We start from the raw sequence: 26,872 nt of genomic DNA on the forward strand, positions 1-26,872 counted from the left end.
AAACCCCTGTATATGCCGTCCTTGTCTGAGCATCAGGCAAACAGATCTTGGGGACACTGAGTGATCTGTCTACTGTGATCTACTCAGAATAGCTTTTATTCTTGAAGAGAAGATAAAAATCTCAAAGTGCTTTTATGCCCGTGATGTGATGCAGGAAAAAAAAAAAAGGAAAAAAAACCTACGAGGTTGGTAGAAGTGTCCAAATCTATCAGATATATGGTCACAGAGACTCAGAGAAATAAAGTGATTAGGTCAAGACCAAATGTGTAATCCAGGACCCAGGTCTTAGGTGTTAGGACATAGAAGAAAAGAATACTAGACATCAGGGAAGCATTCAATGTCTCCTGTATCAAAAACTTCCCAATGGTCTAGGCACTGGGTGTAATAATAGTTACAGTTCACACCTTTAAGAGCATTTATTACATGCTAAGCACTGTTCTGAACCTTTTGCGCTTGTTAATTTATTTAATCTTGACAATAGTCCTGTAAGGTTGTGCATGTGGGCTATTTCTGCATAACAAACTTGCAGGGGTCTACAATAGACACTTAGCTCTCATTAACATATATATGGTTTGTCTATAGTTCAGTTGAACTAGCGTAGGCTCAGCCAGTCCTGGCTCTAAGGCAAAGACCGGGTTCAAGTTTGTTCTTGAATAATAATTATCTTATTAAATTATTTTTGGCCAGTGGATTTTCCGACAGAAGTCAGAAGTTCCCAAAGGAAAAACAGAAACAAAGGATGCCGTTGAGGCCTATGCTTTCTAAAGCCCCCATACTTACACGCACATTCTGTTAGCCAAAGCAAGTCGTATGACCAAGCCCAAAGTCACTTGGGAGGCAAGCATGCTCCCCAACAATGGTGGTCAACGGTAACTACCCGTTGAACAATAACTTGATCTACCATCAGTGAATTCTGTATGCCTCTTTTATAAATGAGGAAACTGAGACACAGAGGTTAAGAAGCTCTTCTGAAGTTACACAGCTATAAAATACTAGAGTTGAGATGTAGAGATTCAAAGATGAATAAAATTCAGTTCTGTCTGGGACATGGTTCCCTGACTTAATACTTGAATTCACATGACATAGCCAAAAAACATTTTTTAGATACTATAGCAATTTCCAACTTTGCTTCACCTTTCAGATCATCGCCACATGCGCAAGCACTTCTGAGGAACACAAATGACATCTGAATTGAAAATTGCACACTCCAGGGGCCTCACACACAGACAGAACTTTCTCAGTACTCCTGAGTGTGAACTGGAGTCATTCCAGTGTCTTGGTAGAAATGAGAGGCCTCCAACGAGTAGAGAAATATCCCCCTATCCATCTTCTTCACAGGGTCCAATGGAATTGAGAATAGGGCATCGGATTTGATAACGAGGAGGTCATTGATTAAGTCATCATATGAAATTCCCCAGATGAAACTTCATCTGGCTGGCACACATTACCTTAGAGTGGTAGTTCTCTCACTGGCCCCCTGGACCAGAAACACCAGCATTACTTGGGAACTTGCCAGACATAAACATTTTCAGGCCCCACCCCAGACCTACTGAATCAGAATTTGTTGGGGGGGAGGGGGAAACCTGGTAGTCCATGTTTCAACAAGCTTTCCAGAAGTTTCTGATGCTGCTTCTAAAATTTAAGAACCTAAGGATCTCTGCGAACACAAAGAAACACAGCTGTGTACAGCGTTCATGATCACTGACCTGCTGAAAGGTTGATTGTTTTTTGCCATAGCCTCCCCATGCTTGGTTCTGTGAACTGTGCCTTTATCTTACTGTCAATACAATGGTTGGGTTTGCTTGTGGTCTGTTTAGCCACTGTCCTCACTGTCCTACAAAGAAGACCCCGTCTTATATTATCTTTGGCTCTGGTTTCTCTGGAGATGGAAACTTTGCAATATTTTCCCCTTTGAAAGGTATATAAATCATCCTGGATTGAATCCTGAACATTTCTTATTTTTTTGCCGCAGAGAACATTAGTGGGGCAAGTGATGAAATTTGACCAAGGTGTGGAGATCGGATAATAGTATTGTATCAGTGTTAATTTCCTTATTTTCACTATTGAACTATGGTTATGTAAGAAAATGTGATTGTTTTATGAAACACATATGGTCCTATTTGAATTTATGGGAGCATACTATTGGAAGCTCACTCTCGGGCAATTCAGAAAAAAGTCTGTGTGTGTGTGTGTGTGTGTGTGTGTGTGTGTGTGTGGAGAAAGAGAGCGAGAGAGGGAATGATAAGGCAAATGGGGTAAAATGTTAGTATTTGGAAAATGTGAGTGAAGAATATGTAGGGATTCTATGCACTGTTTTTCCAACTTTTTGGTATTATTTCAAAATTAGAAGTTGAAAAGGGGAAATAGAACCACCATAATATATGCTCCATGTTTATGCAACTGATTTCACAGAAACTCATGTTTCACATTCATTCATGTTTTGTCATATCACTCTCATCCCTCCGGGGTGTCCGGATGTTGGAGATGCCTATGGAGAGAGGGTGGGTACCAGGGGTGAGGAGAGCAGGAATACTGTGGTTGTCACAGTTGGAATGCCATGGTCCCCTCTGAATTTCTAGGGGATTTATTATCTGTAATGCTTATTTGACATATTTAGAAGTGGCCAAACAGCCAGGGTTCAAATCCTGCCTCATGTACTTTCAGACAAGCCCCCATGTCGAGGTAACTGTAAGATGGGGTTGATGATAACCATAGGGATAAAATAATTGGAGCATGCTGAGAACCGTGCAGAGCACATGGTCAGTTATTCAGTAAATGTTTACTGTTGTTATTATATCCATGCCTGTCTTCATTATAAGTCACTTCATGTTTATGGCTGCAAGTGCAGATAGTTGTGTGTCCATGGTAAGCTCCCAGGGTGTGGACTTTCATCTGGGTCTCTCTCACTTTACACCTTATAAAACAGAAACCCGGAGAAGTTCAATAACTTGCCAGAGGCAACCTAACTTGTCACAATTACTTACCAATTCAAGCAAGACATTTGTGCCTGAAATCATTTCTGCCAGCACACTCTCAAGGTTAGGGCTTTGGAAGAGCAGCCACACAGGCACTCTTTGGTTTTCCAGAGGTTTTAAGTGAAAAACAGCTTCACCTTGGAGAGACTGGGTGGCTCAGTTGGTTAAGCATCTGACTTCGGCGCAGGTCATGGTCTCGCGGTTCATGAGTTGGAGCCCCGCATCTGATGAGCCCAAGCCGTGCTCTGGGCTCCACACTCTCTCTCCCTCTCTATCTGCCCCTCGCTCACTCGAGCTCTCTCTCTCTCTCAAAAATATAAAATAAAATAAAATAAAATAAAATAAAATAAAATAAAATAAAATAAAATAAAATAAAATACAACAGCTTTACCTTTGGGTACCCTGCACCTCTAAAAGTGAAAATAAATATTCTCGCCTGAGTCATCAGTGTGAGAAAGTGCCAGGTGCCACAGGAGCCCTGAAATGTAATTCATTTTTTAAGGGTTAGGTATTTTGTGAACAATGGAAAAGAACACAGTACAATGAGAGTCAGAAAACTGTAGGTTTAAACTTACCCACTAACTTGGGCAAGTCACTTAACTTCCGTAAGCTCCAATTTCTGCCTCCACGAGGTGAGGGTAGCAGCACACCTCTCCCAATGTGGGGAGCAAAAATCAGATGAGATGCCCACTGGGGGAAAGGTAGTGGTAGTCTAGGGCCCTGAGTGGTCAATGACTATTGGTTCTCTGCTCAAAAAAAAAAAAGATGGCCGCCTTTTTGGCAGAGGAGCCGATGGTAAAGATTAAGCTACTGAGGACAAATAGAAAGGGGTGGAGGGGCATCACTAGTGCTAGGGGGCACTACCTAGTAGGAAAGCTTCCAAGGGTTCCACCCTGTGAGAAGGAGAGAGGAACTTTTAGATCTTCACCACCAACAGAATCTTCAAGGAAGCGTCTAAAATAGTGAGATTTCTATCTTTGTTCACACATTTTCGGTGGCGGTGGGCTTCCCCTGCAATCAACTGGCTAATTGGAAAGGCAGTATGGTACAGAGTCAAAGACATTAGTTTCAGACTGGGACACATCTGGCATTAAGCTGGCAACTTTGAGGGGTGCCTGGGTGTTTCGGTCGGTTAAGCATCCAACCTCAGCTCAGGTCTTCATCTCCCGGCTTGTGAGTTGGAACCCCACATCAGCGCAGAGCCCACTTCAGATCCTCTGTCCCCCTCTTTCTCTCTGCCCCTCCTCTGCCCCCTCTTCCCCTCTGCTCTGCTGGTTCTCTTTCTCTCTTTCTCTCTCTCTCAAAATAAATAATAATAATAATAAACCCCTCTTTTGTCCCCCTCTTCCCCTCTGCCTCACTGGTTCTTTTTCTCTCTGTCTCAAAATAAATTATAAGAAATAAACTTAGAAGAAACTGGCAACTTTGAAATTGTATGACTTTAGGCATGTTACTCGAGGCTTGTGAGATTTGGTTTCTTCACTCATAAAAGGGCTCAGCAGTACCCACTTGGGGTCTCATATGGTTGCTGTCAGATGGGCCACTCACATGGCTACAGGCTGGGAGCCCAGCAGAAAACGTTGACCAGAGCACTCTCACATGGATTCTCTGGCCTACTGGCCTCAGTGTAGTTGAACTTCTTTCTGTACATGGGTTATTGGCTTACTTAAACCAACAGAACCAGTTGGCCTTTTCTGACCTACTGTTGGAAGCCATCAGATAGCATCACTTCTACCATGCGGTACTAGTTGAATCAGTCACAAACCCACTCAGAGCAGGGGAAAGGACATACACCCTACCTCTTGATTGGACAGACCATCACAGAATTTAGACATGTCTCAAAGCTGCCACAATACTAATACCATGTTATCAGACTATAAGGCATTTTGCATATAGTGTTACCGTTGAGATTTTTATAATTATTGGTTCCTTGGAGGATAATTTGCTGCTGCTTCCCATCAGTCAGAGAGCTTGCATGTCATAATAGAGAAACAAGCCACAGGTTTATAAAAATCTAGTCACTTGAATCCAGGCTAGCAACTAGTTGAATGCCATCGATTGCTCAGACGAGTTGAGTGAATGCCTTCTCCATGTCCCTAAGATGCATTGATCTCCTGCTTCCCTCCCCAGCGCTGTGTGAATGTCACTGAATGGTGAGAGGCCGACTAAATGGGCAGGGATATTGATTTTCTTTTCTACCATTTTTGAAAGCTCTTTGCTTACCAGGTGCTGAGCAAACATCAGGCAAATGGCCGACCACGTAGAAATAGATCAAGTGAGGAGCAACAAAGGCAGTTATGGTTTTCCAAACGTGAAGCTGGTTAAGCTTCAGGTGCACCTCCCCCCCACCTCTGGTTTTAGATTGGAAATTGCCCACTATTCACACTTTATTATTTGCCGATTCATAATATAGTTCACCCAGATGGTACTAAGTAGCATCATGGAAAATATTTCCAACCAATCCCTGGAGATGAGGCTGTAGCTCCCTCTGAGGAGAGCTGACTAAAGACTCAGTTATGCAGTGCTAACGACAGATGGGGCTGTGCATTTCGGAGGATGGGGTGTGCATCCTAGAGGCCCAAGTGCGAAATTGCTTATATTCTTGGAAATGATAAGAGAGACCTGTGTAGTCTGTCTCATTAGCGACAAACACAGGATTTCTTTAGTATAGAGGACATTCTAGAAACCACCCAACACTATATTGCTTTTGACACCCAGGGAAACTGAGGTATGTTTACCTCTGCTAGGAAAAAAAAAAAATCCAGGGGTTCCTCAGGTGGTCAAAGGAAGGCAGGTTGGAAATCACCTGCAAACTCACACCATATGGAAGGAAACCACCGATGAGGGGTGGAGAGGGCCTCTTGAGATTTTGGTTGGCTCCATTCCCAACATGCATTCCCAGAGAATTTACCTCAAGGAACAACAAAGGACAATCTCCAAAGAATGATACTTTCTCTTTTTTTTTTATGTTTGTGTTTAGTTTTGAGAGGGAGAGAGAGACAGAGCACAAGTGGGGGTGGGGGGCAGAGAGAGAAGAAGACACAGAATCCAAAGCAGGCTCCAGGCTCTGAGCTGTCAGCACAGAGCCCGACGTGGGGCTTGAACTCACAAGTCATGAGATCATGACCTGAGCTGGAGTCGGACGCTTAATGGACTGAGCCACCCAGGCCCCCCAAAGAATGAGACTTTCTAATGATCTTGCCAGGTTTTCTGAATTTAAATGGATTATTGCTTTCAGCAGAATAAGGTGAAAACTGTGGGCATTCTTGAGCTGGGTTTTAGGTTTTTGTGATGTTCATAAAGGAAAAGACCATCACAGGGCACGTTTGCCGAGCTCTGTCTTTGGAGCACATTCTCCGCATTCCGTTTGAAGAACGTCCATTTTATCCTCAACTACGGATGCGAACAGGATGCTGTGATTTCATTTCAAACTAAGAAACAAATTTGCTTTTCTATCCAATTTCTAGACGGAGCCAAAAGAGGAAACCGCCTCATCTCCCTTTAGGAAAATGGGATTCCTTCGTTTTCCCTGAAATGAATAGTAAAGGTGTTTTAAAGCATTGAGAAAAGAGAAAGGAAAATAACGTCTAAATGCCTCCATTCTGCACATAAGAGCCTGGGTTCAGGGACAGAAAACTGTAGGTGGAACAGGCAGTTGTTTTGACCTGTCCCTGAAGTCAGGTGCTTCCACACCTGAGACCTCTCTGGACTCAGGTTCTCTCTCCTGAGAAGAAATTTGATTTTGTTGCAGCTGTTTTTGTTTTTGTTTTTAGATTTTTTAAATGCGTTTTATTTTGAGAAACAGAGAGAGAGAACATGCATGCTCGCAAGTGGGGGAGGGTCAAAGAGGGAGGGAGAAAATCCCAAGCAGCCTCCTCCCTGTTGTTCCAGAGCCCGACTCGACTGGGGGCTTGATCTCACAAACCATGAAATCACACCCTGAGCTGAAATCAAGAGTCGAACGCTTAGCTGACTGAGCCGCACAGGCACTCCTTTGCTGTTTTTTATTTTAAAGTGACCATTTGCCTATTCTGTCCCCCCCCCCATTCATGCTCTCTTTCAAAAGTAAACATTAAAAGGAAAAAAAAAGAGGAAGAAAAAAGACATACCATGTATTTTTTGTCACAAATATCGCATATTTTTAGGGACACCTATTCAACAATTAAAATAGTAAGACTTTCCCCTCGAAGTCTCCTTGGGGCTACACAGCACCTTTCAGATTTCATTAACTGGCTGCGTAAAAGTGACCACATTGTATAGCATGAAACAAAGCATGACATAGTTTTTTAAAATGCTGACTAGGCATGGACAACCTGGTGCCCCTCCTTTGCTTGTGTAACTGGAGTGGTCCAATTCATGTCTGGAAGTGGGGGAAAGGGGTGAATAGAAATAAGATCTCATCAGGGAATAATAGTACGCCAGCCACATGTGGGGGGGTGGATGGAAATGGCGATAGTTCCCTCACATGCCCAGAGTTCTAGAAATGCAAAGCTGTACCTGGAAATGGCCGGGTTTTCTCTGAAACTGGAACAAAATATATTTTTGTACTTGGTTTTGTTTCCCCCAAGAAAATTACAGTTTAATGGCGGGTACACCCAATGGTAGGAAACGTCCAATGCTCTAAATGACTATTCGAGTCCCAACTGCATGACTTAAACAACCCTTTTGCAAAGAAGTCAGCTAAAATAATGTTGGCTGTTTTCAGAAAATGGAGCAGATATTCAAGAATGGGGAGGGTGTGGGTAATGGTTTGTGTGTCGATATTTTTTCCCAGTTTTATTGAGATATAATAGACCTACAGCTCTGTATGAGTTTAAGGTGTGCAATGCAATGGCCTGGCTTACATATATGGTGAAATGATGGCCACAATAGGTTTAGTTAACATCCATCTTCTCAGAGAGATACAATAAAAAGGAAAAGCGAAAAAAAGAGAAAATATTTTTCCTCTTCACGAGAGCATTTAGATTTTACTCTTAAAAACTTTCCTTTATACCTTACAACAGTGTTAACTGTAGTCATCATGAGATATGTTACATCCCCAGTATTTATTTCTCTTACAACTGAAAGTTTGTGCCTTCCTCTGATTCTCCCTCTCCCCAACCCCCTCCATCTCTGGTAACTACAAATCTGATCTCTTTTTCCTGAGTCTTTTTTTTTTTTTTAAGATTCCGCATATACGTGAGATCATACAGTGTTTGTCTTTCTCTGAGTTATTTCACTTAGCACACTTAGCATAATGCCCTCAAGGTCCATCTATGTTGTCACAAATGGCAGGATTTCTTCTTTTTTATGACAGAATACTGTATGTTGTGTGTGTGTGTGTGTGTATATATATATATATATATATACACACCACGTGGTATATATATATATACTACGACTTCTTTATCCATTCATCCATCGATGGACTCTTAGCTTATTTCCATGTCTTCGCTGTTGTGAATAATGCTGCTGTAGACACGGGTGTGCAGAACTTTTCAGGGTAGTGTCTTCATTTCCTTTGGATGTATTCTTAGAAGTAGAATTGTTGGGTCATATGTTGGTTCTATTTTTAATTTTTTGAGGATTCCCCCCCCCCCAACTACTGTTTTCTATAGTGGCTGCAACCAACAGTTGTGCATCAACATTTTGACACAAAAACACTGAGATCGGAGAGTATGGGCAGGAGGCACATGGGCACATGTGAGGGTTTATAAAGAGACTAGCCTGTCTGAGTCATGGTGGAAAGTCTGTGGTGTGCAGATGTAGGCTGGGCAGATGGGGTGAGGATACTTTGGCAACCTCGAAGTCTGGACTGAAGCACTGTTGTATTCTGTAGGGAGAAATCATGCTGGTGACTGCAGAGAAAACTAGACCTTAGCCATTTGGGAGCGGGAAAGCTATTTCCCCAGTTAACCCTCTGTCTCACTTCCCAATCTATGGTGGAGGAGAGGAAATGGGCAAGGCAGCCATGTGTAGGGCCAAAGGAAACAGCATTGTTCTTCTGGCCAGATGTATCCCAAGCTCCTACCTCAGTAATGATCATTTTTACATCTTACATAGCCCCCAGCTCTTGAATCACATTCAGCCTTTGAGCTTTTCCCATTGAGGCCCCAGAAGTAACACTGCAGAGACAAGCCACCCCTCTGTGTCACCTTCCAATTCCTGACCCACAGACTCTGTAAGCATCATGAAGTGGTCGTTTTAAGCTACCATGTCTTGGGATAATTTGTGATGGCAGCAACAGTAGCTAGAACACCAACATTGACCTCTTGACTCACTGATGGGTTGTCCTTGGTTCTGTTCATTAGTTTAATCACCTTCTCCGATGCGGTGTTGGAAGCGCACAGTTCTTTACCAAGTTCCCAATGTGTCAAGGACTTGCAGTGTTAAGATGGAATCTCTTCCCACCTCCACTGCATATTTCTCTGACGCTCCGAACAAATGAAGGGGTTGAAAATTGCAATCTGCTATATATAGTGCCACCAGGGTTCTTCCTGCTTCTACTCACACAAATGGCACTCAGCCTTTGTGATTTATGGCTCCCCACATGAAACGAGCCACCACCAGTCTCTCCCTCCCTTCTGTCAGTTGTGCATTTTGCAAATGGAAGTTTCTTGGGGGAAGCGGAAAAGAAGTATTGGCCAGGGACGGCTGAGGTGGCGTGTGGGAGAGGGACATACAATAGCTTCCTCGGTGGTTAATAGAGACCTTGTGTTTCTGAGCTCAAATGCACCACAGTGGGCCAGGGCCTGAGGATGATCATATCAGATTTTGTGCTGCAAGGTTATCTTATTTTCAGGACATCACATAGATGGGCCACAGAACATGTTATTTCTACAGCTTCACGAGCAGGTCCTTCTAATTCTAAAGCTGGTTGGACTGGCAGCTCTCCTTTTCATGGTAGTGGGTGCTCTGTGTCTCCATCAAATTCCATCCCTGCACGGATATCTTCATTGAACAAATATCAACCATCAGCCTCATATTCCAGCATGAATATCAGCTGCCGTGTCGCAGGTGGCAGGGAGCATAGTGGCCCCCCAAGATGTCACCATCCCAGTCCTTAGAACCGGTGAATATGTCATGGCACATTGCAAAGCATAACGTGGCAAATAGCTTTAAGGTAGGGAGATTACCCTGGATGATCAGGTGGGCCCAATGTCATCGCGAAGGTCTCCTAGGAAGGCAGCAGAAGAGAGGGGCAGAGTAATACCGTAGATGAAGACTATGACCCGCTGTTGCTGCCTTTGAAGCTGGAGGAAGGCCGTGAACCAAGAAATGCAGCAGTCTGTGCAATGCAGAGAAAACAAGGAAATGGATCCTCTCCTAGAGCCCCGGTAAGAGCGCAGCCCTGCAGGTACCTTGATTTGAGACTTCTGACCTCCAGCACTGTAAGAGGCTGCCTTTGTGTTGTTTTCAGCCACTACATTTCGGCAATTTGTTACAGCAGCCACAGAAAACTAAGATACTGCAGAATGAAAAACTGTTTTCTCCTTGCATTTGTCAGAGGGCAGATCTAAGCACCCGTTGGTTCAGTACCTTCCAGGGGCACTATTGAAAAGCCGATTTATTATTTTCTTCGTTTGTTCTGCATTACTGTGCTGAGGCTCATTAACACCCCATCCCTGGGTGCTCTGTGCATAAGCAGAAACGTATTAAGAATCAATCGCTCTGACCTTTATTCCTTGTTGGTGTTTTGTCATTCGTGGGCTGCTCGACCTGACATGTGAATTACACTCTGGCTGCCTGATGCAGAGGATGCAGCTACCAGCCCCCAAATATTTCAGACATATGCCAATTGCGATTTCAACACACATTCTCTTTTCCACCCCGTCAACCTGGAATTGTTCCATTGGCAACTAATGAAAGACCGATAGGAGGAAGGAATTGGCAAGGCATCACTGTTGACAAAGGGCCTAACCTTTGAGGAAGATTAAAAATAGATGCCCTTTAGGAAGAAAAAACCGAGGAAGTGAATCTTCTCTCGTCTTTAACTCTTTGGTCTATTGTCCTAACCCAAAAATCGAACCTTCTTCAGAGTTTGCGAAAGAAAAGGAGACCATGCGCTTTCAAGGATCCATTTGTGTTTGGAAGCAAGCAGCTTGTTGGTTTGTACCCCCCCCCCCCCACACACACTGAAAATGTACAATGAAGCTGTATTGCAACATTTGTCAAAGCAAATAAATGGCGTGGCCCTCCATGCAGCAACATGTCAGGCATTAAGAGCATCTAGAAACAACTTCGGAGGGGTTTCTCACCATGTCCTCTCGCCTCCTTTGTCTTAATTCTACCCCTTCTGGTGGTGCACGATTCTAAGCCCTGGAAACGGCCCAAGAGTTTCAAAATCACCTTTTCCATAAACTCCCCTTCCTTTCTTGCACCAATCTCAACCAGCTTCACTGGAGGGAAACCATCTAACGAAGGACCTCATGCCCAAGTGTTTGTAAATGGTAACACCTGGATGTGTTGCCTGTCCCAGAGGACTTGTTTTCCAAATCTTTTTAAATAGAGACATAATCAACATGGATAATGAGGGCTTAGAATTCAAGCTTAACTCTTCGTGGCTGGAATTCAGTCAGTGTAGAGGTGCGCAGGGGAGGTGATCTGAGTCACTGGAAGCTTTCTCTGGGCCCCTCAAATCACACCATTTGTACTACAACTCAAAATTCTGCCCCTACTTCTTCCTTCACAGATGAGATGAATTCCATAGACATGCTATTCAACATAATTATAGGCAGTAATATTTATAGTATGTCTCACAGTTCCCAACAAAAGGTTATTTCATGTGTTCCCCACCATTAAGCCTTGTACAGGCAAGAATTCTATCATCTCCATGTTATACTTTAGGGGTCAGCAAACTTTTTCTATAAAGAGCCAGAGAGCAAATACGTCGTTAGCCATATGGTCTCTGCTGCAACTACTCAAGTCTGCCCTTGGAGTGAGAAAGCAGCCAGGAGCAGCATGTGAACGAATGAGCACAGCTGTGTTCAACAAACTGTATTTACAAAAACAAGCAGCAGGCTGCATTTGCCAATCCCTGCTCTAGACGAAGGAAACAGGATCCAGAAATTCGAGGGCCCCAGAGCACACACAAATAAGAAGCAGATCAACCCAGGACCTGAACCCAGTGCTTTCTGACTCCAAATCTACTGCTTGTTCGCCACAAAGCATTGCATTTGGAGCATGGTCTTTAGCCCTCGGTAGAGTCATGACTTTGGATCAAGTCATACACAATCTCCACCCATCCCCACATCTCCCCGTGCACATTTAGTGAGGCAACATCTGGGACTAGGCCACCATCATTAATTACCATGCGGTCAAAGAAACAGAGTGAAGGTAACTGACCCACAGGACCAAACCAGGCCATTAGACAGGATAATTAGTGAAGCTTCATTGCCTATTCAGTCAGATTCATCCATTCCTTCCAGAAGCACATCATGGAGCCCTCCCTGCAGCACAGAATGGGGACTAGGCATCCCAGACCCGCCCTCACTCAGCATCCTCCTTCTGGTTCACCAGCAGAAGCAGCCATGCATCAGCATCATGGTGGAAGTTTCGCAGGGGACAGAGCTTTAGGAAGCTATGTTCCTGCTGTGCTGGAGCCATTAATTCCCAGCTGGGCACCATGACACCTACTCTGTGGGTCCTTCTCTTCACCTTCACCTCCAGGTGCCTTCCCAGGAAGGTAGAGCACTGGGTGGGTTAGTCAGGTGTGAGGACACTGGTTGGGCCACAGCTGGAGTGGACAGGGGCAGAGCCTTCCTCTCATGTGTCCTCCCAGAAACCTTCTCGGTTACACTGAGGCCCACCGTTTGTTGTTAGGAAACAAACGACGTGCCTGCATGTCGCAGGCAGGCTCTCTTTGTCTACACTAGGTGTGTGGCCAAAGCTATTCATATATTAAAGTGACAGCCTCCCTTTGCTTCTTTTCCACACTCATCTCTCAAAAGAACCTCATTGACAGGACCACATCATTTTCGCCAAGGACAGCATTTACAGGTTCCTGGCAGCCCTGGGAAATTGTCCTCTCAAGTACACCCCAGCCTAACCATCCCTTCCTCAACATCTGGCATATTGCCTACCATCTTTTAATATCCTTTTCCTTAATACAGCCCCCTTAATCCAACCCATGACATTCTTCCACCATCTTGGAAATAGGAGCAAGAGGAAGACTGAGATCATGCTAAAGCACAACCTCAAATCCCTACACACATTCCAGCAAACACAGGAGATGGCATTTTACCTCCTCAAGGCATTCCCATAGGTTGTCTTTGCATTTTGCTCCGCTAGAAACGTTGTTTGATCCCTCTTTAATTACACTGACTTATCTCATGGTATATCTTGTATACAGTGCTTTCGATGATAGATACCAATTTGTTAATATCTTGTCACAGAGACGCAGTGACTGAAACTGTGACCAGTGGCATGCAGCCATATCCTCTTTCCTCAATTGACTGTCTTCATTCTTGCAAGATAGGCAAACCTCTCTAAATGAGGGCAATCAATACAGCGCATTTAGCCATAATTGTGGCTTAACTCCCTGTTCTTTGAAAAGTTAAGCAATGTGATTTGCCTAAAACTGGCCTTTCCAAAAAGGCATCCCTGCATGCTCAAGAGGGAAATCAAGCAGCCAGCCTCCTGCCTGCCCCCTCCCTCCCAGCGACTGACCTTCCTGGGTCACGTCTTCCCTCCCCAAACCCTTCTCATCTCTAGATCCCTTTTTGGATCTTGACAACCAAGGCCAGCAGCGGTGGCACAGCAGGTAAGCTAGAGTGTCTAAGCTTAGGAGTGGCCTCTTTCCTCTGTAATCTCCCACATCACCCCCAGCAATGATCTTTCTGGGTCTCTTATTTGAGATAACGCACTGCCTTGGAAAGGTGAAGTCAAAAAGGGGTGGAGCTGTGTTCTTCCTGTAGGTGGGTCTTCTGCCAGGCTCTAACTGGTTTCTCTTGCCATGTTTAATTTGTCTCCAACTAGCTAAGAGCAGTAAGAATGAATCAAAGGTGCCTGGGCTGCTTTGGAAGACACTGTGCCACTGCCTTTCCACAGGGCCTGAAATATTAGAACACTGGCAACAATTATAGCAGCAAATGCAGGCATTTATTGAGTATATACTATGAGCCAGGGGTCCATATGCATAATCTCATCTGATTCTCTCCAAAATCCAAATTATGAAGTGGGAACAGAGAAGCAACTGGCGCAGTAGGGAAGCATACAGACTGTGCAAACAGATTGTTCTGGTATCCTATGGGTTTCTGAGGGCTGCCATAACCACGTATCATAGACCAGGTGTTTTAAACAACAAAAATGCATGTCTCACAGTTCTGGAGCTTGAAGTCCAAGATCAAGGTGTCAGCATGTTGGCCAGGAGGGAAGGATCCGTTCCAGGCCTTTCTCCTTGGCTTGGAGATGGCTGTCTTGACCTTATATCTTCACAGCATTCCCTCTGTGTGTCTCTGTCCAAATTTCCTCGTGTTAGAATAGGACACCTGTCATACTGGATTAAGGCTCACCTTAAGGAGCTCATTTTAACTTAATAGCCTCTTTAAAGACACTATCTCCAGGGCACCTGGGTAGCTCAGTTGGTTAAGCATCTGACTCTTGATTTCGGCTCAGGTCGTGATCTCATGGTTTATGAGATAGGACCCCCCATCGGGCTCTGCGCTAACAGTAGGGAACCTGCTTGGGATTCTCTCTCTCCCAGTCTCTCTGCCCCACCCCCACTCATGTGATTGCTCACGTGCATGTGCTCTCTTTCTCTCTCAAAACAAATAAACATTAAAAAAAGACAGTATCTGCAAATACAATCATATTCTGAGGGACTAGTAGTTAGAACGTCAACATGTGACTTTTTAGGGGGACACAGTTCAACCCAGAACAGATCTGAACCATGGCTCTGCCTTGGCTACCTGTGTAACTTTTACCCAGCCACTCACTCTGTCCTGCCTTCATTCCTAAGCAGCCTTGAGGTTGTTGTGAAAATTATGTACATGAAATACTTAAAGCCCTCCTGACACACAGCCAGACCTCAATAAATGTTAGTTGGTATCAGGGCTCATCCCCATTCTCCAGGTGAACAAACTGAGCCTTAAATAGGTTCCGCAACTTGCATGAGATCACACTGCTGATGAACGGCAGATACATCGGGGCCCGTAACCTACATCTGCCTATGCCAAAGACCAATCTCTCATCTACAATGCTACACTGCCTCCTTTTCTGCAACCTTTTATTCTGAATAAAAGTCAGTACTCTATCTAAATAGAAGTAAAGCTATATCGTCCTTTCCAGGAGATGAAGCCCAGCCCAATCCATTTCAAATCCCCCCAGCAACTCAAAGCTTGAAGGGAAAGCCCCCAGTGTGCCTCTGGCATCTCATGAGAGGAAGAACAGAGCCTGTCCGTGTTGGCCACTGACTCTGTAAGCACACATCAGAAAGGACTTGAATTCTTCTCTCCTACCCAGGAGATTGACACCAGGGAGGATGATCAGGCCAGGAGCCAGAGGAGCCTTCTGACTTCAGCCTTAATCCTGCGCCCCATGTGGACGCATCTTCAAGCCCGCCCACGGTTGTCCTAGCTAACATGTTGGGCGTGATGTTTCTGGAACAGCTATTTTTGTTTTGTTTTAACCTATCAAGGGAAAAAAAAGTCCTCAGCCCATAATAAAGGCTAGGTCATTTAGTGTGCAAATTAAGAGGTTTTTAATAAACAGAAGATCCACATTCTTTGGAAACCTTGCTGTAGCCTTGATGCCTGCCCACGCACCTCCCCAGCCTGCCGTCCCTGCCCCTCCCAGCTAGCACTAGGTGAATCCAGAGAGATGATTTTTCAAGGAGTAGATGGGCTGTGTTATCTTACAGATGTGAGTTTGTTCTCTTTCAGAGACCACTTGGTGTGGTCTCTGGAAGCATAGATGCTTTGTCCCTTGCTCTCATCTGTGGTTTGAGCAGTGTGAGAACTGGGACAAGAGCGAGGAGGGGGAGGAGCCCCCAGCATGCAGTTCCTCAGCCTCAGCTTAGGAATCAGGCACTTGGAAAGCTTGAAGAGACCCTGAGGCCAGGCCCACCTCTAGGGACTCTTGACAAACTCCCCACCACCACCCCCCTCCAGGCGATGGTGCCGCTGGCCAAGCTTGGGACCCTCTGCTTCACCCACAGAGGCATTGTCGGATGCTCCACAGGACCAGAGCAGGTCTTAGAGTTCCACTCTCCACCAGTTCTCAGCCAGGACCCACAGCACAACTCCCTGGCGTTCTTAAGGGACACATTCCTGGGTGGTCAGAGTAGCCACCTTAGGTTGTCTGACAGCCATCCATATGTTTCATGAAGAACAGCAGATGTTTCTTGATCTTTTTGGAGTAAATTTAAAAGAGATACTACCAGATGTCATATCTATATTAGAACAGATGTAGATATTATAACATAGGTATTATAGGTATCATATACAGATAACATGTAGGTATTATACATATAAATCCACTGGTTACATTTTATAAAATATATCTATATATATTTACCAAACATATGGATATTATCCATCAATATTGTATATATGTGTGTGTGTGTATACACACACACACACACACAAGTGTGTATATGTGTGTATACACACACACACACACACACACACACACACGTTTCAAATTTACGACATTGTATCAGTTTCCTATGGCTACTGTACTAATTACCACAAACTCGGTGGCTTAAAACAACTTCTACTTACTCTCTCACAGTTCTAGGGGATGGAAGGCCAAAGTCAAGGCCATCAGCTTGCAGGGCTGTGCCGCTCCGGGGCTCCAGAGGAAGAAAGTGCTTCCCTGCCTCTTGGAGGTTCTATTGGCCACCAGCACTCATGGGCTGTAGCTCTTTACTCCAGGCCCTGTTTCCCCCTTCACCTGGCCTTCTGCTCTTCTCTGTGTATGCATCTCCTCAGTGTGAGTCTAATAAGGACACTGGTCCCTGGATATGTGTCATTGGGTTTAGGGCCCATCCCGATAATCCAGAATGGTCTTAACTCAAGATCTTGAGTTACAACTACAAAGACTCTTTTTCCAAACAAAGTCTCCTTCACAGGTTCCAGGGATTAGGATGTGAGCATACAATTTGGGGGGATATATAGTTGGGGGAAATATATTTTGGGGAGAACATTCAATCCACTACACTATAAAAGAATCATGCTAAATATACTCCTTTAAGGGGCGCCTGGGTGGCGCAGTCGGTTAAGCGTCCGACTTCAGCCAGGTCACGATCTCGCGGTCTGTGAGTTCGAGCCCCGCGTCAGGCTCTGGGCTGATGGCTCAGAGCCTGGAGCCTGTTTCCAATTCTGTGTCTCCCTCTCTCTCTGCCCCTCCCCCGTTCATGCTCTGTCTCTCTCTGTCCCAAGAAACTAAATAAACGTTGAAAAAAAAAATTTAAAAAAAAATAAATAAATAAATATACTCCTTTAAAAAAGGAAACTCCCTCTTGGGGCACTTGGGTGGCTCAGTCAGTCAAGCGTCCGACTTTGGCTCAGGTCATGATCTCACAGTTCATGGGTTCAAGCATCACATCAGGCTCTGAACTGACAGCTCAGAGCCTGGGGCCTGCTTCAGATTCTGTGTTTCCCTCTCTCTGTCTCTGTCCCTCCCTAACTTATGCACTCTCTCTCTCTCAAAAATAAATAAACATTTTTTTATTTTAAATAAACAAATAATAAACAATTTTTAAAAACCTCCTCTTTCTATGTATGTGTATTAGTGCAAACATGTAAACATTTTCTGGAAGGACTCATGCAAAGTCATGAACAGTGATCACTTTTGAGCAGAGAACTATTTGAGAGCAAGGAAGGAAAGAGGGGGATGAAACGTTCCCTTCCCCTGTACTGCTTTAATTTTCTAGCCATGCACATGTGTTACCTTCTTTTTTTTTTTTTTTTTAATGTCAACAAGGATTCTCAGGAGGTTGGGGGTGTGAAATTATGTTTTTTCTTTTCTTCTTTCCTACTTGTCCATTTTAAAACAACAATTTTGGGGGCGTCTGGATGACTCAGTCGGTTAAGCATCTGACTCTTGGTTTTGGCTCAGGTCATGATCTCATGGCTCATGAGATCAAGCCCCACATCTGGCCCTGCGCTGACAGCATGGGACCTGCTTGGGATTCTCTCTCTCCCTCTCTCTTTCCCCCACTCATGCTTGCTCTCTCTCTCTCAAAATAGACAAATAAACTTAAAAATAAGTAAATACATAAATAAAGTAAAACAACAATTTTTATTTAATCAAAGAAGCAGCTCACATGGGTGATTTGGATGTCCCGCCCAATCAGAGAGTAAGTGACACAATCTGACCGTGTTCTCTCACAGAGAAAGAACCAAGAAGGAGGGCAGGACAGGCACTGGGAGAGCTGGCTGCTAAGGGAGAGTGGGCATCTCCCTGCCTCCTCGCCTTGGGAGGTGATGGCCCCAAGGCTTCCCATCTGCAGATCTCTCTACCGAGTGAGGATTTCACAGCTTGGATCCCACCAGAGCCTCCCCACAATTCTGAGAAGTGGAAATAGGCATTTTACAGGGGAAGAAAATTGGCCTTCAGGACAGTGTCAACCTTGGGGCAGATTGGGATCCCCTGGAGAGTCTGATTGGGTCCAAGCGTGGGCCATGTGTGGGGATTGCTAAAGCTCCCCGGGTGACCTGGTGTGCACCCCAGGTAGAGGTGAGCTGGCTTAAGGCTGGGAGGGGAATTGACATATGTGGGCATTTACTGTGTGCCCAGAGCTGTGTTTCACAGGTGCTCCACAGAGGTTGAGGCCACTCATTCCTCAAATGAACCCTCAGAAGTAGTTGCTCTCATTCCGGTGATAAGGAGTCTCAGAAATATCACTATTATGCTCAAAGATACAGAGTTAGGAGGGGCAGGTGCAGGTCTCAAACCCACCTCTGCGGCACCACAATCCAGAGCTCTTTCTACAAAACCTCTTGGCTTCCACGGATGACCCTTACCCAGTTCACTCCGGTCCTGGGGTGGGGCAAACTTTGAGAAGTTCCACTTTGTTAACTGCTCAAAAGTTTGCCATCAGAAAATCGAGAAAAGCAAAAACGATCACACGCTACCTGTTCTCCAATGCATGGGTTTATGCACGTGTCTTACAATCGCTCTTGGCAAATGACAAGAGTGAGGACATCGTACTGCCTTAGGCTGGGGCGTCAAAACATGCAGAATAGGTGTTGGCAATTTAGCAGAAAATCCTGGAGGCAACAGCGGAGCACTCTTTCAAGAAATGCTGATCACCAACATGCTCGACGGCACGGAGGATGACATCCCATAAGAAAACACAGACGTGGACGATTCTGAGGCTCCAAATGTGCAACAGTTTAGGAACATCCTAACCAATGTATTTCCTAACATTTTTGCTTTTTCTTTTTGTTTGTTTGTTTTTTTTTTTTTTTTACAAAAGTTATACATGGTTGAAGAAGTCTTTGTCCAAATGGGACTACAAGAGCACTTCCTGTACAAAATGAAGTTTACGAATGAGAAGGAAGCATCGTGACATGGTTTCATTCTCAGGAGTCCTAGTAATCTCCTAGGGCTGAATTCAATTCTTAGTGGTTGTATTAGTTTCTATAACAAGATACCACAAACTGGGAGGCCCCATACAACAGAGATTAACTCGCTCACAGTTCTGGAGGCCAAAAGTCTGAGGTCGTGGTGTTGGGACACCACGCTCCCTCTGAAATCTCTAGCAGCCCATCTCCTTTTGCCTCTTCCACCTTCTAGTAGACCCAGGAGTTCTCTGGCTTGTAGAAGGATAACTCCATTCTCTGCCTCCTCCCTCTTCACATGGCTTTGCTCTGTGTGTGTCCTTATGTCTTCCTGTGGCATTCTTCTCGTGTGTCTGTCTGTCCTCTTCTTATGAGAACACCAGCCATGTTGGATTAGGGGCCCATCTTCCTCCAGTATGACCTCCTCCTAACTAATTACATCAGCAACAACCCTGTTCCCATATAGGGTCACATTCTGAGGTACTGAAGGTTAAGATTTCAATATATCTTTCAGAGGGACACAATTTAACCCATGAAGGTGGTACATAAAAATAATTCTTGGTAGTACACAAAATAATGGTGTAACACATCTACAGCATCATAGATTCTAAAACTTTAGCGTTTTCACAAACATGTCAGTTTTGTGTTTTGTTTCTTTTCCCACACTCCCAGCGAAGTCGTCTCACCCTTTGGAAGCAGGTTTCCCATATTGCTCATCTTTCTCCTGGCCCCTCTCCTGCCCCCACAGTAGATGCTAATTAGCAGCTGTTTAATTATCAGCCCAGCGGGGGAGTGATCCAGACCCTGATCCTCAGAGAGTCAGATCCACAGTTAAGTTGTCCCAGATACTGGAAGGTTGACTGTGTTCCGTGCCTTAGCAAGAGGCAATGTGGCTTGGTGGAAAGTATGGAGGATTTAGAATTGGTCAGCCGCCATGTTTTCAACAGCTGAACAATGGCCGCTAACCCTCCTTTCCTCAGTTGTAACCATACCCTCCCCACAGTCTTGTTGAGAAGATTATATGTCGTGAAAGTACCTTGTTAATGAAACTTCTAAAATAGAAGGCAAATTCACAGGGATAGTATCTGCCTCCTAGAATGATCTGTAACCGGCACATTGTAGACGTACAAACACATTTGATGATTGAAAATTCTTCGTTAAAGAGAAAGACTATAAGAAGGAAGGAAGTGGAGGGAGTTTCTGGAGTAAAACTTGTTCAAGCACGGGTGTCAAATTAAGATTTAAAAGTTGAACCAGAATTGCAGAATATCCATCTCTTTGTTTCTAATAAAATAATTCCCAGTAACAAACACTCTTGCTTTCTTATCTTGTTTATCTATGTAAATGATTAGGTCAATGGACAACTTGGATGAGCAGTCTAAAATGAAATACCTAAGCTAACTGTACATTATTTTTCAAGAAGGCAAGGAGCTATGGTTAAGTTGCAGGCCACTGGTGCCACATCGAAGTGGTAATGAAAGGTACCGTGTGTGAAAGGTTACATTCAGAGGAGGAGAAAGAGAGAATAAAAGTAACCTTGTAGTTATAATGTGCGGAAGGAATTTGAACACCAGGAAATACTTCTCTGATATTAACTGTTTTATCACACGAGGGGTTATAACACTGAAATCTCCTCCAGGGGTCTTTAAAAATAGTTAATAATCTCATCTTTCTGCTACTGGAAATTTCAATTATAGTAGAAAACAATCCAAATGACCAGTAAGAGGGATATCATTGGGTAAATTATTGCACATTATTCTGTGGGATATTTAGGTAGCTATTAAAAATTAATTTATAAGAGCTCTAGAGAAGCATATTAAAATCCTTGTGTACACTACTTAGTGAAGAAAGAATGCAGAATTCTATCTGTCGTTCAATTACTCTTATGTAAAAATTAGGTTTAAATGAAAATTAGCATTGGACAAGAACCCAGAAAAAGAAAGCAATTTATGGTAGTCCGTGGTATCACTGCGGGGAAAAATACGTACTCTCCAGTTATTTGCATATAACAAGAAAAATATATGTTTTAAAGGTGTTCTCTGTCTTGGTATTGTAACTGTGATCTTCACTGAAGACGTGAACATCAACTAAAAGGCTCAGAAAGGTCTGCAGTCTTAGGATTTTTAATTTTCAGTAACACTAAATGACAAGATTGCAGACACCGACGTCATGCTTCGGCACTTCTGAGCAGCAAGGAGGGGTGGTGTCCAGAGAGCACAGCGTTCCAAAGCATCGCTGGTCTCCATTAAAACCTAATTTATGGAATTAAAAATTAATTTTATGGAAATGAGTTTTAAGTCTTTTCATTAGACTGCACTCAGTCTAATTAAGTTTGGAGTGCTATTGTCGTAGCCATTCCTGCTCTGTTATCTAAAAAAAGATGAAATCCGATGTGGGTCTGCTTGTTCTTATGCTGCTGAGAATCAGCAATTCCAAAGGGGAGTTTTCAAGCATCCACGGGGCAGCTACTCTTGCTTAGCAAAGACCCTAGCAATGGAACAATGCTACCTCAACAAAATCAGTCATGACAACGAATCCAATATGACGGGAATCCCGCAATGGAAGCCAACCCAGGCTTACCATTAATGAGCGGAGCAGATAAAGGTCTTATTCAGGACCACTATGGGAAGATGCGATGGCAGAATTCAGGCTGCTTCCCAAGTGAAAGCGACACTCTTACCCCTCTTCCTTGAATACCTGTGTCCATAATAAAAGAAACGTTTTAAGAGGGGTGCACTATGGCTTTTTACATAAACGTGTGTGTGTGTGTGTGTGTGTGTGTGTGTGTGTAGGTAGGTAGATCTATCTTCTATCTGTTCTGTGACAGCTGTGAGGATACATAGAGCACAACTCTGATTTCCAGGAGAGTAATTGACCAAGCACCCCAGCTGCTGCGCTCTGAAATCTGTCACTCTGTTGGCAGCAGGCCATGCTTCCCAGGCGGCTCCAGCCAGTCACTGAGCACAGCAGGAGCACTGAGGCAGGATCATCCCTGGGAGACACAGGGTTCCTCTGAAAGTCGACTTTGGAACCCCAACAGACTTGTCACACTTTCCTTACACTATGGGGCAGTTGAGGACACTTTTGCCCAAGCTTGTTCATGCTCTCCTTTACGGGGTCAAGCTTGCATGGCAGTGTCTTGCATTTTCTCTCCTAATAAAAACTTTGCTTATTTAATCTCATCTTGGCATCTGCTTCTCAGAAGATACATATATAGAATACATAGAAAATACACATCATATACATATATGCGCATGTATATTTGAATCATAATTTCTCTCCATTTGATGGACACTAGTTATGTCTAGATTTTTGCCATTATAAAAATATCTATCCGTGGGGCATCTGGGTAGCTCAGTCTGTTGAGCTTCTGACTCTTGATCTCAGCTCAGGTCATGATCCCAGGGTCATGGGATCAAGTTCCACATTGAGCTCTGTGCTGAGCATGGAGTCTGCTTGGAATTCTCTCTCTCTCTCTCTCTCTCTCTCTCTCTCTCTCTCTCCCTCTAGTGCCTCTCCCCTACTCATGAGTGCTCTCTCTCTCTCTCTTTCTCTGTCTTTCTAATAGAAAAAAAATTAAAATTAAAAAAAAAGAAAACACATCCATCCCATGCTTCCAAATATTTGTTATGTGCCAAAGTGAGTATCTGTTGTTGGAATACTTCCAAGGAATCGAGCAAATGCCACACCTACCACTTCTTTTCTACACATACAGAGTTTCTGGTAGAATTAAAGATTTTCTGGCAAACGAGCCCCCAGGTTTCCTATGTCAGTGTGTAGAAGGAAATGAAGTACCACTCTCCTACAGCATTCCTGCACATTCCAGGACAGCAAGGGAGGGCAGGTTTCCAGCCACGTTTATGATCTCTCCATTTTTCCCTCCCTACCGTCACTGTAGACATGGGTCCTCTTGTCTTCCCTGGTCCCAATCAGAGTTCTCAAGTGCAAGCAACAGAAATCAATTCTGGATTACTTAAGCAAAAGAGAATTTCCTGGAATGGTATGGGGAGCTCCCAATCAGTGAGAGGCCAAAAGATTAGTCTTGGGGGAGCTCCAGGGTCGGGTTGTGGAACTGTAGCAAGAACCTTTTACAGGGAAGGTCTGGGGAGTGAACCTAGGAAATAAATAGCCTTCAAGGGCTCCTTTTCCCCTCACATTACTTTCCCAAGATGCAAATCCATACCCACCGGGGCTCCCCTGAGGCAGAGAGAGCCTGCAATTTCTTTGCAGCAGATAAGGTGTCTCACATTTCACTCCCACCAATGCAGAACCTAGTGGACTCCAGGTAGTCCCCCAAATACACTAAGGATGTTTGCGAAACGAAGAAATGGATGTTGGGCAGCAAAATATAATTTTAAAACTACGTATTCAGCCCACACCCTTTTCTACATTTGCGTAGTCCTTGAGTTTGTAGCTGTTCAGAGACTGGCCACAGCCACTGGGTGATAAAGGCATTATTGCCCAAGTGAAGGAAAGTTTCGTGAATGGGACAAAGTCTAGCTGTGTCCAGGAACCTGCTTGAACAATTCAGCACCTAAGTTTCATTTCCATCCAAGGGCTTGGGGTCCTGTCTGACTTTCCAAAAATTGAAGTATTGTCATCGCCAGGATGGCAACATCGTCCATTTCTTTTCAAAGATCCCTCACTTACCTTCGAAAGCTCTGCTGTGAACTAGCTGGCTCTTCACACAGGTTTTCTTTTGGTCCGGTTTTGGTTTGGTCTGGTTCAGTCTTGGTTTTGGTTTTGGCTGATTCCCAAATGTGACAGCACAATCCTGTCAACAAACATAAAGGCTCGAAAGCCTTCCAGAAAAATAATCCATGCAGTTTTCACTCTCTCCCTCCCTGAATCCGCATCAAGCTTCCTTACTTAATAGAAGTATTGGGTTGCTTTGTTTATTTCCCTCAACAACCCCTACCACCTTTTCTTCCTTGAGAGTACTTTTCTCTGTCGAATTCTCATTTTAAAGAAACTCACTTTGAGGCATCACCAAGGCCAATTTATTCAGCACAGAGAGGAGCAAATGCTTTCAGAAAATAATCATAGAGAGCAGAGTGTACAGGAGATGAACTTGGCTTCTGCAGAAAAAAAAGAATACACTTTATGTACAAATGGAATTTGAGTTCATGGAAATGAATTCCAGAAGAAGGTGTTCAGGTTGATATTCAGGTGTTCTGCCAATATGTCATTTCAGGTAAAGATGGCCTTGCAGCAGGAAGGATTTGACAGAAAGAAGCGGGGGTATAGAGACATCAATGAGATTGACATCAACATGAATGATCCTCTTTTTACAAAGCAGTGGTATCTGGTAAGCATCTCCGTATTATTCCTAACACTTCCCACCTTGAGACTTTGGATAAAAGACTCATTTCTATTTCCTCATTATTCTATGCAATGTCAGCCAACATCTGACTCCATGAACCTCTCTGTCCCCTCTGATACGTATTGATTTTCTATCACCACCCATACATCATGTTCCCTAATCTGTTTCTTCTGGAACTGCTAAATAGCCACGATCTCTGCTGATCAGATTGCCCCAGACTCTGAAAAAGCACACCAGCGCATGAGGGGAGTCTTGCAAAATCATGCAGAAGTTGAGTCAAGGGTCTAGGGGGAGTAATCCAAGGGTTTCAACAGGCAGAGTGATGGGAGGACATAATGAAACCACAGGCATAAGAGAAAGAATCAGGCGACTTCACAAGGGACAAGCAAGAGAGCTCGAAGACCAAAGCAATGAAAGTAGCATCCGTTAGTTCTTCCTAAAATAATGGCAGGAAGTCACATCCATGGTGCTTCACTGATGCAGGATTCAAGGCCTGGGGGTCCAATCTGTCAGGTGAAGTGAATATTTTCTGGCCCACCAGCGTCCTCCGTGGCCCATTTGGACAGGTTGGGTTGTATTTAAAAGAGACTCAGAGCCTCTAAACCAATCTATCTGCAGGCCATCTTGAGGGGAAAGGAGTGAGTAATTTTAAAATACGAGTGATGCTTCACCTTATTTAAGATCAAAAGGTGATGATCAGGAAAGAAGACTAAATTATAGCCCTGTGGACTGATACTTTTATGGGAATGCATCACAACTTACCTCTTGGATCTTCACAGCTCGACTGTGCCCTTGGCTTTTTGGCATGGAATCCCACAAATCTGATCTGGGCAAGTGAAAAAGGCTTCTGTGTGTTAATCAGGTTAGGCTACCATGGGTCTTGCAATCACAACCAACCCCCAAATCACACTGGCTTAACAAATTGAAGCTGTTGCCCACTCACTCACTATACGTCCAACACTTCCTATTTCCTCATGGACCCAGTCTCCATCTCAGCTCCATCTCGACCCCTGCTCTCAAGAGCACCTCAACAAGGGGAAGGAGCAGGGCACACACTGGCGCCCTAAGGCTTCTGCCTGGATGTGACAAATGACACCCGAGCTCACATTCCATTGGCCAAACCCAGTCACGTGGGCATTCTACTAACTTCCAAAGTAATAGAGAGTGTAAGCTTAACATGTGCCTGGAAGACCAGTCGTTTTTGCAAAAAGCGCTAATGACATCCACACAGCATTTTAGCAACGGGTCACTGTGGGCTTCTGCCGATACAAATTCTGACTGCGCTGTTTTCACAACTCATCTTTGAGAAAATCTGCACAGGACAAAGATGCATGAAAAGAAGGCAGTGAACCTATTTATCTGGAATTCCTTTGTTTCCTTTTTTGAATTTTTTTTAGGGAAAGGACTGTTTTCCTCCATTAGAACAAGCACTAAAAGTGAACCAACTATCTTTAATCAGTTCCTCAGACATTTTTAAGCAAGATTTGGTGTGGTGGTACTGAAATTAAAGGTAAATAGGATGTGCTCTCTCTCGCAAAGCATATCGTTATTGAGCAAGGAAATCACATTCAAATAAGAATAATCCAAGAAAGTATGTGCTAAATTCAAAATATGAGGTATAAATAAGGACTACAAGAGTGAGCATTTAATTCCAAATTGGAGAGTTTCTTGCAATAGCAGCTTTAAGGAGTTTAAGGATAGCAATCCAATCATAAGAGATGGAAGGATTGAGGGGCGCCTGGGTGGCTCAGTCAGTTAAGTGTCTGATTAGGCTTAGGGCATGATTACGAGTTCAAGCCCCGCATGAGGCTCTGTGCTGACAGCCTGGAGCCTGGGGCCTGCTTTGGATTCTGTGTCTCCCACTCTCTGCCCCTCCCCCATGCTCTCTCTCTCTCTCTCTCTCTCTCTCAAAAAATAAATAAACATTAAAATGCAAGAGATAGAGGGATTGAAACTGTGTTTGCATAATTACATAACATAGAAACGTCAATTATGTACATTTAAAAAAATGGAGGGAGAAGGCTGGAAGAGGTGGATGGGGAAACATCCGGAAGTATGGTTTCCTGGAAGACTCGGCCTTTGAGTTG

General features: G+C 44.1%; 1 protein-coding gene across 1 annotated transcript in view; it reads left to right on the forward strand.

The window, feature by feature from the left end:
* Nucleotides 1–26,872, forward strand: part of PCSK2 (proprotein convertase subtilisin/kexin type 2) — a 275,158-nt gene that overhangs the window by 120,826 nt on the left and 127,460 nt on the right. Inside the window, exon 3 of the mRNA XM_003983799.6 lies at nucleotides 24,657–24,770. Within this exon, the coding sequence (XP_003983848.2) occupies nucleotides 24,657–24,770 (114 nt within the window). The remainder of the gene's footprint in view (nucleotides 1–24,656; nucleotides 24,771–26,872) is intronic.

Source organism: Felis catus, chromosome A3, assembly GCF_018350175.1.
Source record: "Felis catus isolate Fca126 chromosome A3, F.catus_Fca126_mat1.0, whole genome shotgun sequence".
NCBI classification, from domain to species: Eukaryota; Metazoa; Chordata; class Mammalia; order Carnivora; family Felidae; genus Felis; species Felis catus.